The sequence below is a fragment of the Folsomia candida genome, unplaced genomic scaffold (genome assembly GCF_002217175.1).
Source record: "Folsomia candida strain VU population unplaced genomic scaffold, ASM221717v1 Fcan01_Sc039, whole genome shotgun sequence".
NCBI classification, from domain to species: domain Eukaryota; kingdom Metazoa; phylum Arthropoda; class Collembola; order Entomobryomorpha; family Isotomidae; genus Folsomia; species Folsomia candida.
In genome coordinates this window covers 877,640-895,238 of record NW_019091231.1, presented here as the reverse complement: position 1 = coordinate 895,238, position 17,599 = coordinate 877,640, and the positions used below count along the sequence as shown (strand labels likewise).

General features: G+C 37.2%; 1 protein-coding gene across 2 annotated transcripts; it reads left to right on the top strand.

Moving 5' to 3' along the window:
* The first annotated feature begins 7,871 nt into the window (after window positions 1-7,871).
* On the top strand, window positions 7,872-12,348 carry LOC118433040 (BTB/POZ domain-containing protein 2-like). Of its 2 annotated transcripts, none has more exons than XM_035844581.1 (7): window positions 7,872-8,378; window positions 8,635-8,757; window positions 8,839-9,053; window positions 9,582-9,707; window positions 10,379-10,585; window positions 10,648-10,806; window positions 11,248-11,379. In XM_035844581.1, exons 1-7 carry the CDS (start codon window positions 8,202-8,204, stop codon window positions 11,261-11,263), a joined length of 1,023 nt encoding a protein of 340 aa, XP_035700474.1. In that variant the 5' UTR covers window positions 7,872-8,201; the 3' UTR covers window positions 11,264-11,379. The 2 variants fall into 2 exon arrangements, with proteins under 2 accessions (XP_035700474.1, XP_035700473.1); XM_035844580.1 differs by having other exon boundaries at window positions 7,873-8,378; window positions 11,264-12,348.
* The last annotated feature ends 5,251 nt before the right edge of the window (window positions 12,349-17,599 follow it).

Here is a 17,599-nt window from a genome sequence, read left to right as displayed (position 1 = left end):
GAAAAATCGTAGTCATGGTACGGCAGCAAGGCAAGCAAGCGTCGTTTCTGGAGGGTCATTCATTTTCACCATTTTCTCTCCGCGGAGTAAAATTCGTTAGAATTTAAGGGATTTCTTCTATGCCAACCAAATGTTAAATTTGAACATTTTCTTCCCGAAAATTAGGATATTTCCGTATCTAACGCAATGTTAAATTTTGGATTTTTCAGTTTTTTTCGAGTTCTATTAAAACTCTTGAAATCCTACTCCCACACCATGACCACAATATAGGTATAACGTACCCCTCAATTTATGCCTTTTCTTGTTGTCAATGATATCCATTAAACGGTTAATTAATATAAAATGTAGAGTTAACTTATTTCTCAAGAGGGTGACATTATTTCTAAGAGTGCACAGAGGAATTATGCAAGATGCAGATTACCACTTCACAGAAAAATAGTGCCGTGGATGCTTAGGCAAGTAACAAGTTATTCAATTGATGGAGCACAAAATTCATTGAAATCTGGGCAATTTTATCGCATCTGTCATTCTAATCGTGCTCAATTAATTACTAAATAAACTTACAACTGGTTACAACGATTGTAATCAAAGGGTGAAAGAAGTGTTTCATAAAATGAAGATCATATTATTTTTGCCCGTTCAAAATTTTGAACACGGTCACTGACGTGTCACGGTCACAGGTCAAAATTGTTATCGTATTGAGTGTTAACATTCTTTTAAAATTGATGCCAATCTAACGTGTTTTCGACATTTGTGGTAATTTAACATTTGTTGACGTTATTGTCACCTTTAAAGTCAAAATGGAGATCACCATTTAATTCGGGGTTAAATTTCTTGTTAAATAGTTATACTTACAAACAATTCGGCCTTTAAATGACATTCTGTGACTTTTTGACTTTAAAGGGTGTGACATACAGTGCCCATCATCAAACTCGTGCCGTCCTTCGGCGTTAGGAGTTTAGGTTCAAAATTTCCAGTCTTGATGCATTTTCATTCAAAAGTTATCGGACCAACGGACAGATGGACGGACATAACGATCTTATAAACGGCTTTCACCCATTAATAAATGATGATAAATCAAATTGCGAATATGTATACCTTGGAACAAGTTGACATCTAGAATTCGATTAGTTTTGACCTTATCAGGGCGTGTATAGCTCGAGTTAAATTAAACATTCGCGTCGTATTAACGACCCACATTATCTAACTTTTGACAGACCTATTTTTATTTGGCGCATCGTATAAAAAGAAACGCGAGCTAATGGTAAAAAGTTAGTCGTGTTGGAAGAGGCAGAGATCAACTTTACACTAGCACAGAAGTTCAAGTTGTCCAAAAAATGGGGAAGATGAGACTTGTCCACGTCATAGTTTTCGTGCTGTATTGTTCAACCCGGTCCGACGGGCAGCAGCCGGAATGTTACATTAGCGATGGGGGACCTTCCGTAAGACGTTATTTTTACATAATAATGTTAAGTTTAAGGTTGAGTTTAATTAGATTAATTAAACCGCTTTAAGTCAGAATTTTAATTTGGTTTAAATATATCACACTCTTACAAATGGGGTTACGATTATAACAAAAAGTAAATGTATGTGACTCTACCGTCGTGGTTATGAATTTGTCCCCAAGTGGTAACAATTATCACCAACTAATTATAAAGTTTCCCCGAATTGGTATTGAATTGTCACCAGAGCTAATAAATTTATGACGTTTGGTGACAAATTGATAACCACGGCGGTAGAGTCACGTGTGTACGTTTGCTATTTGGTTATACTCGTAACAGAGTGCATATGTGCAGGAAGTAATGAACTTGCTAAAAATTACGGTATATAAACAAGAGTTGTAGTATTTATGTAAATACCCTGGTACATATTTAAAAACAGTATTTAAATAATTGGTTTTGATATTTGTTATTTATTAATAATAATCTAAATACTACAAATTGAAAATTTTTGAGCCAGCTTGTTTATAACTAATTCACAACTCATTTGCAACTTATGTAAACGTTTAATAATTAATTTGTAAATTAATCTTGCACCATTTCATCCAAAATGTATCTGGGTGTACAAAAATACTTCACAATTCAATTTTGCACATGGCTATGACTAGTTACAACGAATTGAAGGGCAACTCATCCTTAACTCATTTAGAACTCATGGGCAACACTAGTTTGCAGAAATATTTATATGAATAATTTTATAGGTGGTTGACTGTCCCCCGTGGGAAGAGGGTCTGCCGACCTATTACCCGTACCCGTACGACTGCCGGAAGTTCATCGAGTGCACAAATGGAGACCCAGTCGTCCAGTGTTGTGCTCCAGGGACGGTGTGGGATCAAGATTTACTTGTCTGCAATCACGAAGGCGTGATACCCTGCGTCATCGTCACGACGACATCTGTCCCGTAAGCTGAAGATTTTTGTTTTGGTTTACGCAGCCGCATCAGTAATGTAAAATAAATCGTCGGTTTAAAGTGATTGTAACACATACTCCCTACTACAACTTCCTTTGTACTGACAAGGGAAGGTTTCCGACTGTAACGCGTGGCCTAACCAGCCACTACATATGTTTTCTAGAGTGTACGAGGACCCGAGGTGAAGGATTAATTCGTGTTTTCGTGTAAAACTTATTCGGGCGCCGTGCTATGGCGCCACATAATCCAAATTTTAAAACTTTCATTTTTAAATCCGCCATAACTTTTGAAATCCTCAAAAGGATTTTCAAAATTTTTTGACAAAATTTATGACAACTTTCGTATTGCATGAAATTTTTCTACAAAATTTGTTTTTGCAAAATTTCATAATTTTCTTAGTCGAAAAATGCTAAGGTATTAAAAAAAAATTCTGAATTTTTTTTCTTTAAAGTTTCGACCTTTGCGATTATTTTAAGTATAAAATTAAGAAAATTCTACGTAAACTGCAAAAGTTGTGGAGGTTTAAAAATTGTCGGAAATGCACATTTTTAAGCTAGACGTATGAGTTTTATACGGAAATATAAATGAATCCTTCATTTGCGGTGAGAAACAAGTGTGTACCGTGGACACGAGTACTTGGGAAACTTCCCTTGTGAGATAAGGTTTCCTGCATGGTCTAAATTAAATTGTAAATTTGAATCGATTTTAACAGAGACTCCCCTACCACGCCCACACCAACTACTTCGACCACAACTACACCAACTTCAATTACACCAACTACAACTACACCAACTACAACTACACCAACTACAACTACACCAACTACAACTACACCAACTACAACTACACCAACTACAACTACACCAACTACAACTACACCAACTACAACTACACCAACTACAATTACACCAACTACAACTCCTCCAACTACAACTCGTCCAAATACAACCACAACTCGTCCAACTACAACCACAACTCGTCCAACTACAACCACAACTCGTCCAACTACAACCACAACTCGTCCAACTACAACCACAACTCGTCCAACTACAACCACAACTCGTCCAACTACAACCACAACTCGTCCAACTACAACCACAACTCGTCCAACTACAACCACAACTCGTCCAACTACAACCACAACTCGTCCAACTACAACCACAACTCGTCCAACTACAACCACAACTCGTCCAACTACAACCACAACTCGTCCAACTACAACCACAACTCGTCCAACTACAACCACAACTCGTCCAACTACAACCACAACTCGTCCAACTACAACCACAACTCGTCCAACTACAACCACAACTCGTCCAACTACAACCACAACTCGTCCAACTACAACCACAACTCGTCCAACTACAACCACAACTCGTCCAACTACAACCACAACTCGTCCAACTACAACCACAACTCGTCCAACTACAACCACAACTCGTCCAACTACAACCACAACTCGTCCAACTACAACCACAACTCGTCCAACTACAACCACACAACGTCCCCCAATTGAGGATGGGATGACTTTTCGACTCATGAGTTATATATCTCAACGGGTAAGAACACCCACCACGATTGATGTTACATATAGGAATATTCGTGTACTAAATTGCTTATCCGCCTAATCTAATCTATCATACTAGGCAATGGAGGTATATAATGCAGACCTAACCAACTACAACAATATCCATGCTTATTCCGCCTCGTCTAACTGCTTAAGGCTGGCGCAAGTTTGGAAATTGCGCACTTCAGGTAATTATTACGAATGGCTAGCAAAGCATATATGGAATACAAATTTGTAGGGGTAGAATTGGGTGGGGGTGGGGGTGGAATTATCAATACTGCAAAAGCGCGTGTAATCAAGAAATCGCAAAAATACGGGTCAGCATATTTCCTAGCGTAAACAATTTAACATTGGCCCGGTCAAAATCGGAGGTAAAACCTGGGGTTTTCCCGAACCCGTGTCCAACACATGTAAATACAAATAAATAATTAGACGCTAGGTTCGAATTACACTTTACACTCGGCTTTGGGTGGCGCGAATCAGTGGCGACATCAGATGCACAGATGCTGGCCTGGCCATAATCGCCCCTGCATTTCAGTAAATCTAAAAAATAATGAAGATCACGTCGTCTCCTTGGCCTTCTTAACGTGCATAAAGCAAGATTTTCAAAACACCAAAAAATGTACTTCTCTGATTTTGCAGAATGGTGGTGGGTCTCCATACTGGACGTTAACTTCCGTCCCAGGAACACAGTATTATACAGTTATCAATGTCTCCTTTTACGAGTTGAATAACACAGTTAAATATACAAGGTTAAAATAAGATATCTAAACTTCTATACGCTCTAAATAAGAGTTGTGCTAAATTTACCAAAGGTTGAGTAAAAATGAGGATGAAACAACAATTGGATAAAATTTGTACCAGTTGGTACAAATTTTACTCAACGGATGAGAAAAATTTATCCAACCGTTGTGTCAACCTTTGGTAAATTTAGCACAACTCTTATTTAGAGGGTACAAACCTAACAATAAAACCTTTTCGAGCTAAATACGTCTAGATGTCGAACATCAAAAAATTAAGCAAAAAATTTGGAACCTATGCGCCCTGCTTAACACGGAGAGAAAAAACTAGAAATTTAACTTTGTCGCCAATATATTTCTTGAAAGTAGGCCATTCAACGGAAAGATCAGTGTCAGCTGATGATTCCTACGGTTTGGCTCGATTTTTTAATGTAACTCCGAAAATAATTTTACTACATTTATGTAGCTTGAGATGCGGTTCAATTGTTATTAGTGATCATTAATTAAAATACTAAAGGTTGTACTTAATTTCTTCCAGTGTTTCGAATGGTGGTGGGGGGATTGACCTGTTAATGTATCTCGGAACATATCGGACACAGCGCAGTGGTGGGAATTAAGGAGATGTTAGGGAATCAACAGATATCAATTTTAAGTAGACAAATTTGTGGATGTAACAATACCGTCTGTATTTTAATATTTAAGATTTGATTTGTTCAATAAAACAAGGTGACCGAGAATTACAGAGTGTTGCAATCAGGGCCTTTGTGTGCAGGTGATAGGTGATGAAGTACACCAGGTGCCGGGCCTGAGTTATGGAACATTTTTCACGGCATGAGATTTTTTCTATAAATATATTCCTTTATTGTAACAAAAATGGGAAATATGGGGGAGGTTTTTGCATATTATAACTGGAATCTATGTATATCACTAGTTTATACGCCTATCAGTCGACGGGCAATAATCCTCTGATTAGTTTAGCTCATAACAAGTTACCACATGGTTTGAACAAAATTGGGGTCCAAATGTAGACGAGCTGCCGACCGCGGACAACTCGAGCGATTAAATAACCTGATAAATTGCGCCTGGGGTGATGGACACGTGCTTACCACGTCGCGGCCATCGCGACGTTTATGCGGGCACGGCATGTCCAGGTCAAGCGTTTTACGACCAGATTCAGACATGGCCGCATTACAATGCTTCCCTCCCTCCCTGCGTTAATTTAAGAAATGATGCAGAGCGATAGAATAATTTCAGTGCTATATTTTTGAAATAAAATACAACTGTGACCTGAAATAAGTCCATTTTAGTGAACTGTTTCTAGGTTCGAGATTTCAGATAGTGCATATCTAAACTCCGTTTCACTCTACATGGTATTACGGCCACACGAAAATAACATGGGATTCTCATATTCCTTGCCTGTAGCGGTAACACCATGTAAGGTGCAACGGAGTTTAATTTGTGCATATCTTACCTAAACAATTTTGTAAATTTGAAGACACATAATTGGTCAAGGTACCAGCCATGGCTTGTTCAGAATCCGGACTAACGGGTTTCCTGCAGGAATATCTTCCCAGATTTCTACAGAGAAAGGGTCAAATTTATTGTGCCCAAGAAAATAATATTTTGCTATAATGGTACGCTACAGCGTTCGGAAAAACCAACCCTGAGGGTTTTTCCGGGGTTTTTGTGAGTCTTTGTGGATTTTGGGGCGGATTGAAGCAAAATTCCTAAAATTATATTTTAGAGTAAAGCTAGTTCAATAATCGAATTCAACATGCAATTTTAAGTATTCTCATCGATTTGGGTTTTTACGTCAAAAGTCAAACAGGAAGCCAGAAATATTGGAAATTCAAGTTACACATAAAAATGCTCAAAATCTCAAATCTTCATCTGAAAGTTTAATTAGTATTAATTTAAATTGTAGTCACAAGAGTTATGTTTCAATTTCAATCTGCCCCAAATTTATACAAAAACCCAATTAAGCATTAGGGCTTTTCTGGGGATTTGATACACCAAAAACCCACAAAAGCCCAGGGTAGCGATCCCTAGGTTCGAAGGACTGGCCCCTGGCTACCCATCATCCAATAATGGCCTGGAGTATATTATGGTGCAAACATTACAAGAAGAGTACAATTTTTGAGTATTTACTTGTCAACCTTCATCCCTCCTCAGTGACCTTCGGGTTTAGGTGATCGGAAAATTACGACCAATTTCTCACCTTATAGGTTAGGCTCAATTAATCACGAAACTTATGTCAAGATATAGCCCAGTGTGGTCACTGAGGAGTGATGATGGTTGACAAGGACTCAAAAATTGTACTCTGCTTTTATTGTTCGTACTATAACGCCTTGATAAAAAATATTCACTTGATATTTAATTTCCATTATCTACGATATATATTGCATATCTTGTATTTTATGCATTGAGATTATTATTTGTTTGGAATTTATTATTAAAATCTTGGAATAAAAAAATAATTAATTGCAAGATCTATAATTGAAGCAAAATATTAATTTTCTTTGAAAAAAACGTATTTTTCTTGGGAGGTTTAATTAGGACCCTACAGAGAAATGGTAGGCAGAGTGATACATATATATGTTCAGCTAACTGTATACATATGCAGGACTATGCTTTCACATCATTCTTTTTTGCATATGTATGTATATATGTAAATATATACATACAGTGTATCAATGTATGCATGGATTTGCATACATGGATATACGGTTATGCAAGAAAACCTAGACATTTTGTGCAGGCTTGTGTAAAAAAAGCATGCAGAATACAATACGTATTTAGGTATGTGTCAAGATTTTTCGGATTATTGCATAATTCGATACAGAGATTTCTGTTCTGTCTTGTACATACATAAATTCATTGTGCATTGCATTCACATTCTTTGTAGAAGATCCTACATATGTTTCATGAAATTGACTTGGTTCACTTTTTTCATACAATACATATTCCCCATTTCTCCTTGAGAAGAGAAATCCAGCCCTAAACTCATGCACGCCTTGTATAGCAGTAGCTATGGAAAAGTACCCTCGATCGGGCAGACAAAGGAACGGGGGAAACATTACGCACTACTGCAAGAAATGTATACAACATGAATGGGTAGGTACTCGGGAATATACGCTTTTTCCGATAACTCGTGTTTACTCTGTAGAAAAAGGGGAAAGTTCCCGAGAAGTCAGGCACATATGTATTTATTTATTTTGCAGTATTTTAGAAAACATTGGATTCGGAGTTGAATACTAGTAAAAAAAAGTAGAGCAGGATAGAGCTACCTTTTTCATATTTGCACATTTCATCTGTTTTTCACATTTACTTTCTTGCGTGCTAAGTGTGTTTACATAATCCAGGAAATTAAAACAACTAAAAACCCGAATTCGGGTTAAATCTGAGCTGAATTTAGCATATTTCCGAATGCTCTCCTCATTCACATAACAAAAATTGCATAATTTGAGAAAACTAATGTGATTAAAATGAACACATTCTCATCATTCGAGGACAGTTTATTTTCTTCGTACTGTATCGACCCTCCGCCAGACCCGCGACCAAACTGGGATTGGACGGCGGGTCATGGCGAGAGATTCGTTAACCTCCTACGGACCGGATTTCGACATGATTTAACCCTTCATGTTCGCCCGGAAGGAGTAAAGGTACCTTTTCTAATTTTTATACTTTCTATTACGTAGCGTGAGCTGCTTTATGCTATAAAGTTGTCCGTCTGTGCGTCACCTTCCGTCTGTTATGAAATTATGTAAGAGGAGACGGGGGAGAGAGGTCAAAGGTTCCAATGATGTCCTATGTAACACATGCTAAAGTGGGAGAGGGTCTAGAAAATCAGGGTTTTTTCCTTACGTAATTTATGGACATTCCTTTATTCGATAGTTTAAATGTTTAATTTTTTTGCAGATTCCCGTCCATCGAATCTTCCTACAGGGTGCCTCGTCGGTTCTGGACGAGAAGATAAATCCTGCCATGAACGAATTAATTGTGGACAATGTGAACAGCCATATTTTGAAGATGCTCGTTAAGGTAAATCTATTTAATATATGTATTTTATCTCAATTATATGCTAAAAATTCTAAAATTTGTATATTTGTTGTCTACTTCAAGTATTTGTATACTGGGAGGTCGGACGTTGTGGAGGTGGCCGACGTGCCGAAATTAATCTTGGCTGCGGCACAATTTAAAATCCATGGTTTATGGGAGGAATGCGCTATCCTGCTGAAGGAAGAGCGTGGTTTGGAACACGTGTTGTCATTATTTCAAAGTGGGATGGAACATGCTTACGGGGATGTTATCCAGTCAACCCTGAAACTAATTTGCATGTAGGCAGTGTATACACTATTAAAAATAATGTTGCCCTTTTGAAAAGTGTGTGTGCAAATGCATTCTTGAATTGTACACTCTAAAAAACTCGGCGCTATAAATCGTCATTAAATGATGAGCATATGTGACTTCAAATTTTTCGAATTGATGATAACTTTTGCTCGTTTGGTGACAAATTGTCACTTGCTGGTATTAATTTTAACAATGTTATGTGAAAAATGTTGTTACATCGAGATGAAATCGTATGTGCACGCCATTCGGTGACGATTAACACCGATTTTTTTAAGAGTGTATGTATCCGAAGTAAAGTATTCTAAATACATGGTACGTTAGCTAGACAAACAGTAACGGTTACGTTAGATGTTGCATAATTTAGTGGATTTAGAATTAAGACTGAAACTTCTTTGCAAAAGGGTAAAATTATTTTTAAGATTGTCCAGATTGTAAGATTTTAAGATTTTCACCGAAATTTAGATAGCATGCATTTTTGAAATACTATTTATTTATGGCCCCTTTTTTATGGACAGAAATGCGAGACAAGTTTTGAAATCTGAGGAATTTCTGAATCTCCGATTTGACTGCTTGATTGAAATTATACAGCAGGATTCACTCAAAGTAGCAAACGAGGTGGAAATCTTTGAGGCTGTCTATCGGTAAGAATTGGAAGTAGAATCTTATTTTTTCACATGTTTGCCTAATAATCGAAGTCTCTGAACGCATGTTCTCCGAATTTTATCAAACTAGTGTCAATCATTCATGAATTTTATTATTACGAAAAGTGCAAAAGATACCACCTCCCAACGACTAGGATAAATACTTGCATCCGAAGACGCAGTAAGGTTGGCAAATTTTACGTTTTTGCAAATTTTACGTTACGAATTTTATTGCTGATAAAATTATAGGACCAAAGTGCCCATTGGGAGATCGTGTCTTTTGCAAATGTTATGCTACTTAAATTAATGATCGATTGACACTAATTTTATGGGACTCGGAGAGCATAAGCTAGGAAACCTCCCCTATAAATGACACGATAGTGTGCAATTCTCACCCAATAATTCTCACCTAACAATTCTCACCCGGCAATTCTCACCCAACAATTCAAATCTACTTACCCCACAATTGTCACTCGACAATCCCTACCCCACATTCCTCACTCAACAATTCGCACCCAACAATAATAACTTGACAATTCTCGCTCGACAAATCTCACCCAACAATCCTTATCGTTCTATTCTTACCCAAACATTCTCTCTCGGCAATTCACACATAACAATTCCTACCCAAAATTTCTCATTCATTAAGTCGAAATATTTTAACTCTGTAGCTGGGGCTTGGCTGAATGTGCGCGTCGCTCTCTGGATCCCAGTAACCCTGAAAATCTCAGATTTTGTCTCGCCAAACCGTTGAATTATATCAGATTCCCGCTAATGGATCCCGAAGAGTACACTCTAGTCGTGTCAACCAAAAAACTACTCAGCCTTGAGGACTCTGTCGAACTGCTGACCACTTTTCTGCTTCCGCCGGAACGGAGGTAATTTCAAAGTCGAACATTACCGCGTTTTTTCACCTATTAACATAGTTACTTGTCCGTAGAAAGCTGCTCCCAGCGGGAAAATTTATTTCAAATCCGCGCCTCTACATAAGCCTCGGAGGTACTGGAATCGTTATCGGTCGGCACTTTACTGGCGGTTCCAGACAAGTAAACAGTATCCTTGTCGCATCTGGAAATCCAAATGGGAGCGAAACCATCACGTAAGTTACAGACAATCTTCAGTTTTGATGCCCAGTCATCAAAATCAGCACGTTTTTATCATTTCTCTAGTCTGGGAGCTTACATATTTTAAAATCCTGGGCGACAAAATTTGTAAATTTATAGTTAGTGAATTGTCTAATTGAATAGAGGTTAGTTTCTTTTACGTCAGTGCTAAAGTTTTATAGGATTATCAAAATTTTCTCCCGCTCCATAAAACTTTCAAAATCTGGACTGTGTTTTCTAAAAATTGCAAACAGCCTGCGCTATAATATATTTTTCCAGAATTTTAAAGTAAATTCCCTTTAGTGAGAAATTATTAGTAAAAATGTTCTGATTCTGGCGATGAGTGTAACCTTAAATCACCCGCAAATTTTTAGAAATTGTTGTTTAGAGATTTTTATATTCAACTATCCGTTCTTATCAAACCTTGCAAAATTAAGTCGACGCATTCTTTAGTCCTGAAGTCGATTTCCGTTCCGAAGAAACTTTTCCAAATTCACGGGCCAGCCTACGTCTACAGCTACCATTCCGTAAAAGCCGCCATCGTCGCCTCTGGTCGCAGCGTGGCTCCCAACCGGATCATTAATGATGACAAAGATCCCGACTTTTTGCGAATTTCGGTCGATCCTCCGTTCGAACTTGGCGCCGATGTGATCCTTACCCTCTCATTTACCGGTAATTTAGGCTACCATCAAACGACTGGAAATTCCTATAATTGGACGAATATTAAACCGGGAGATCTCTTCCCTTCCGACGGGTACAACAGGGTGGTCACGAACTACGGGAATTTCGTCAGCATGTCCGAATTCGGTGTGGAGATTCGCATCGAACGCGGTCTTTGGGATGGGCTTCCGGTAAATTGTGGATTAATGGAAAGGCTGGAATTTGACGTGGCCTGATTTCCTAGTTGTTAAAATATCTTGATCTAATGAACGTATGTATTCACGGAAATATTCGTAGATGGAGCACAGTATAATAGTACTTTGGGAAATTTGGCAAAATTTTCGTAAAATATTCGCTGGTAAGGGATATGATTATTTCTCAACTTTGCCTAGCAAATGGGCCTGTTGTTAACTCGCAAGATTACTTCGTAAATTCGCTATTTGAATGCTGTATTTGTAAATATTGCGACATGGAAACAAAATGAAAATCGGAACTGTATAGGAACCCACTCGTGAGATTTGCGAAATAATATTTAGCTAATTTCTATCTCTCTCTCGTCACGAAACAGATTTTATATTAGCACAGTGAAGACAGAAGCATTATTTTCAATTTATTCAATGTTATTCGTAATTTTTGCAATTTGTAACGCAGGTAATTTACTATAAAGGAGTACAAACGTTTTTTAGTTTCGTTTATTGATCGAGAATTTTTTAGTGTCAATAATAATTAATAAATACGTAAATACAAATTAATTATTATTTTACAATAAAATATGATAAATATCCGAAAACTTCCTAATACCAATATGCGTAATATGGTGTAGATTTGTTAGAAAACTATGCTTATAGTGTAAATACTTATTTACCTGTTACTGAGAGGCGTGAAAACATGAAATAAAACTTTTTACGTTACATTATGTTTTCGAGTCTACTCGAAACGATTCGATTCGCCACCTACATGCTTATCTACAGATAAGCATGTAGGTGGCGAATGGTACCTTCGACTAGAAATGATAATTGAGACGATAGGAACAATTCATTTGGGTTGCTTAGGAGTAAAGAAAATTTGGCTCATTTTGGTGACTTCATGACCTCGATAATAGTGGTCGTAGTCCGAACTTTGAAGATTTGGTAGTTCGTATTTCCTATATATCTTTCGTATATATCTGCCCTTTATAATACTTTGGGAAAATCTGTTAAACATTGGAAAATTGCTTTGAATTTTAAGTTTACAATGATATTAGTTACATATATATGTAAGTACATTCCAGCTAACTATTTATCAAAATTATGATGAAAAACGTCTTTGTTCATGTTCACATCATAAAATTATGCTGACTTTCAGTGGTTATTGCTTCTTAGACAGCCCATGGTTTTAAGCGGAATGTTAATGTTAAGCTGTTCAACTTGAATTAAGTACGTCGGCTTTTACAAGAATGTATATCAAATTTTAGCGAAAAATCGGTCGTGTAGATTTCACCCACGACCAAGCAAGTTTGAAATAATCCCCCCTGATTATATCTGAAAAGATGGAAAATCTAAGTTCAATCCAAAAAATAACAGAACTTATCATTAAGAAAAATAACCAGTACAAAAATAGAATTCCAAAATTGGAGAACAATCTGAGTTTAATCTGTCCTTCCACGTATTTTCCGCCATTCAGTAATTTTTCCATCCTGACTCTATCTTTGGCCAATTTTCTTCCAAAATTAGTAAAAAATCTGTCTCGGAACATATTGAAAATACCATCTTGACCACTCCATGGTGCAAAGTTGCGCAAAAACCGGGACGCGGTCATACTACCGAAAGAATTTAATGAATAAATCAGAGGGCCAACTGGTCGCTTGATGAGGAAACAGATAACCTGATCACCCTGAGAAAATACTTTACCCTTCCTAACTTTATACGCTAAAGCATCGTATATGTACGTTAGCCCTTTAATCGATGCGAGTTTATCGCGCCAGGTGAGATTGAACGGCTGAGCAACTTGATCTATTTCACGGTCAATAATTACATCCCGGTCAGAAATATTTCTTCCAATTTGTTCACCGATATCTGTCCCTACGTGAGCCTTTAGCAAAACAAGCACCTGCGGACTAGATACCACGATTTTAAACCCGTTGCCATATGCTTCTTTAATATTTTGAAAAACATGAAGCTGCAGCGGGGCGGTTATAGTAGTGGTCATGAAGGCTTCGTAGTGATAGCTTAGAAACGAGGTAAGTGCGAGACTAACGAATAATGCGGGATTCTTCCAGTTCTTAAAGTTAGGGAGAGCAATATAAATGAAAAATTTTATGGCATCAAACATCATAGAGACGCGTCGGCCAATTAGGCCGAAGAATATGGAAAAGGAGAGGAGAACAAGCCAGATGGTGGTTTCGAAAGGTGATATAATCCACGACCAGGATGGGCGGTCATAGTGGGCTTTAGTGATGCAGTAAATTAAATTAAATTCTCGCTGAACGAATGAGGAGACCATGGGTTGAACGTAGTCCGAGAGATTGTCCGGCAGTGTGCTTGGAACCCCTTGTTCGCACATGTAAAGTGGTGCCCATTTGACTTTAGACTTTCCATCAAGCAGTGGGCAGGAACTCCGAGCTAAAAAACATTTATATGCACAATAATATTGACTCATAAAAATCCGCTAAACGTACGTACAAAGGTTGAGAATCTTATCCAAATCAAACTTTTGTTGTATCTGACCAGATTCCGGTTTTCATTACTGTTACGAGTAAATGAAAGTCCGAAATAAAGATTGAAATTCTAAAAATACTGAGTAATCGAACAGCATACGTACGGGTGAGTAGGTACCTGCAAGCTGCTTTTATTCGATTTACTCATCTAATTTTAGATATGCAAATCCCCCCAAAAAAACGAAGGACCGCGACACCCTAATAATTTTACGATGCAAAATAACTGGGTTTGTATTATTTTTACCTTCCATGGATGCATTTAGCCGTTCCTTCACAATCTCGTTGACAGGGTAGGCAACTTGGCAGCTTAACTCAGAATCGAAATACTTTTGACAGTTTGCCAATCTGGGATTTTTACTGATCTGCCTTTCCGTGGCGAAGTGATCCCTAATCTGATGGAAACCAATTGCACCGCCGTATCCGTTCGATGATAATTTCGAATGGAGTTTTACAATTTGACGGGGATTTTGGATCATACTTAACTCTAAAAGTTTGACTAAACGATCCCCCACTGGGCAAAGGTAGCAGAGCTGACGTACGAAAGCGATCATATCGACATCTTCGTACAGGTGTTTCGTATAGGAATAAGAATTTAAAGTTATGAAAGTCAGGGGACATGTGAATCCGAGCCGAGAAAAGGGGGAATTTTGATGCTCAACTTCGTCTGAAACAGTGCACTTTAGGGGAGCAATATTGTAAAAGAGAACGTTGTAATTGGGCCCAATTCTGTACCCAGATTTCGCGATTATGTAAGATAAGTCGCGAATATTGTGAGCAAAGGTGATAAATATTTTAATTTTCTGCGACGAATAACGTTTTGCTGGAACGAAGTAATAAGCTTCTTTCTGAACTCGGGCAATATCATGGTTTCCCTTAGATTTTGCGAACGAAATCGTGATCGGAAATATATCGGAGGGTAAGTTGGAATTTAACGGGAAACTTGAAATGCTGTTGCGGTGTATAAGTCGAAAATTAATTTGGTACGAGGTTGATATTTTTGAAATCATGGAGTCAAGCGATAGTGAATTGACTGGGTGTAAATTTAGTAAATGGACGACGGTTAAGAAATAGGTTTTATATTCAGAAATGTGCATTTTTTAGGAAACCTGGATAACTTAGGTGAAGGCAATGTCTGTCATATATGTACGTACTAAATATATTTATCATTGCATGATTTTCGTGACATTGGATAAAGTTTATTTTTCAAGTGACCCATTTTAACAATTATGTACCTACGATGGACTTCCCGAGTAGCAAACTAGAAACAGGAACACCACATGAATTCAGGGTATGCAAACCTGGGTGTTTGGGGTAGGATAATCGCACGGGTAGTTAACAAGGTTTTGTAATTACAATGTTAATATTCCCATATGTCGATACAGGACCACTGGTGACCTGGATTTGGACTAATTATCATAGGAAGTCAGCTTCCTAAGGACGGATTAGGAATACATAAATCAGTTGCAAAACCGTGACAAAAGTTGGGTAGTTGGGAATTAATTTCGCCAGAAGTTTCTAAGTGTCTTATAAATGTCAAGATATCAAGGTTTTCGTGTTTCGTTATGGATTGCTAAATAAATATGTACATGCGAGTCAAGGTGCGATCGTGCGTAGTGTAACACTCCGATTTGGTAGATCTTCTAGAAATATGTAGTACAACCAACGTAATACGAAGTTAGAATCAGTCAAAGTATTTGATTTCGGAAATGAACTCTTACCAAAATCGTTGATTTTTTTTACTTGAACTTTATAATTAAAAAATTTCAACGCAATCCGAGTGATACACATGACACCACCCTGTTGTCAATTTATACTGTGTCGCGTTTTGGTGGTCACGACCGCATTATAATCCTAATACTGAGTACTGGATTACTATTAATACCATGACTTTAGTCACGAAGATACATAGTAAAATGTATGTACATAAACATCGCAATTATTATAATTACAGACAGAGTGGTTAAATATATCTTGATGTTTGTCCCATGGCCACGAAAGCTCGCAAAAAAACATCGTTTTCTTACGACATAGTATAAACTATGGTACGACTGGCGTTTAAAATTCTTAAGCAGAATATTTAGAAACTGGGAGGTGAACAAAGTCTAAAAATGGGCCAATACTATTGCGACTAATGAAAAGGACATAATATGTATGCGCAAGTTTTAACAGAATTATGTAACCAGCTATGTAGGTGCCTGTCTAAATTAGTTGTACAAATCTCTTGAAATTAATTTACATAAATCCCTCTCGTGAGGTCAATTTAGTAAGACTTTTATAATTTCAAACCTTTGTACATAAATACATATGTATGACGTCTTATCAAGTATCCCCAGAAACAAAGTGTCAGAACGTTTTCCACTCTCCAGAACAATGGAGAGACATATACATATATCTGGCAGAAGAAACTACGTGTGTCAAAATGCATATTTTTAGAATAGTTCAACAGATTTTCAGGGATTTTTTTAACATTAATAGATAAAATAACTAGTAATTTTAATTTTAATAACCATAAATTTATTTTCGAAAAAAATCCTAGGTGTGATAAAGCATCATTTCATCTGTCCACTCCACGTGCTTACCGGTGCATTTATGATAACCATAGTTGCCGAAGTCATCGAATATTGGGAGGTTAAGCTTTCGATATGATATTGTGGAATATAAGTACTTAATTAAAATATTTCAAAAATTGGGGTCGGAAGCTATAGTTGCATGTTTTTATTTTACTTGAAATAAGTGGAAAACAATTCCAACCAAGTGTGAAAAATCTCGCGAAGCGTTTCACAATTTGTTTTTTAAGATGTTTGATTATACAAGCATTTTTCTGATCGCTTTTACATAGTTAAATAGTGACTTCGGTTGACGTTACGAATAGCTTAACACTGGAACAATCAGCAAAAATGTTTTATTGAAATCTGTACACTAGTCGCTTTAATTATAATATAATCATCTATATTATAATTTCTAAAAGTCCGTCCCGTGAAATTTTCCGTGACATTCCTGCATTCTGATTGGTTGCCGCTTGCTGGCACCACAAATCACAGCACGGCTATCATTATGCTTACAATTTGAGCTACAACATATGGTACAACATCTGGTACAACACCTGGTACAGCAATTGGTACAACATTTGGTACAACATCTGGTACAACATCTGTTACAACAATTGATACAACATTTGCTACAACAATTGGTACAACATCTGGTACAACAATTGATACAACATTTGGTACAACATCTGGTACAATAATTGGTACAACATCTGGTACAACAATTGGTACAACATTTGGTACAATATCTGGTACAACAATTGGTACAACATCTGGTACAATAATTGGTAAAACATCTGGTAAAACAATTGGTACAACATCTGGTACAATAATTGGTACAACATCTGGTACAACAATTGTACAACATTTGGTACAATATCTGGTACA

Coding starts and splice junctions, on each gene's coding strand:
- LOC118433040 (XM_035844580.1), top strand. CDS start 8,202: ATGAACACATTCTCATCATTCGAGGACAGTTTATTTTCTTCGTACTGT. Junction 9,708..10,378: donor ATCTTTGAGGCTGTCTATCG/GTAAGAATTGGA, acceptor TTAACTCTGTAG/CTGGGGCTTGGCTGAATGTG. Junction 10,807..11,263: donor AATGGGAGCGAAACCATCAC/GTAAGTTACAGA, acceptor CGCATTCTTTAG/TCCTGAAGTCGATTTCCGTT.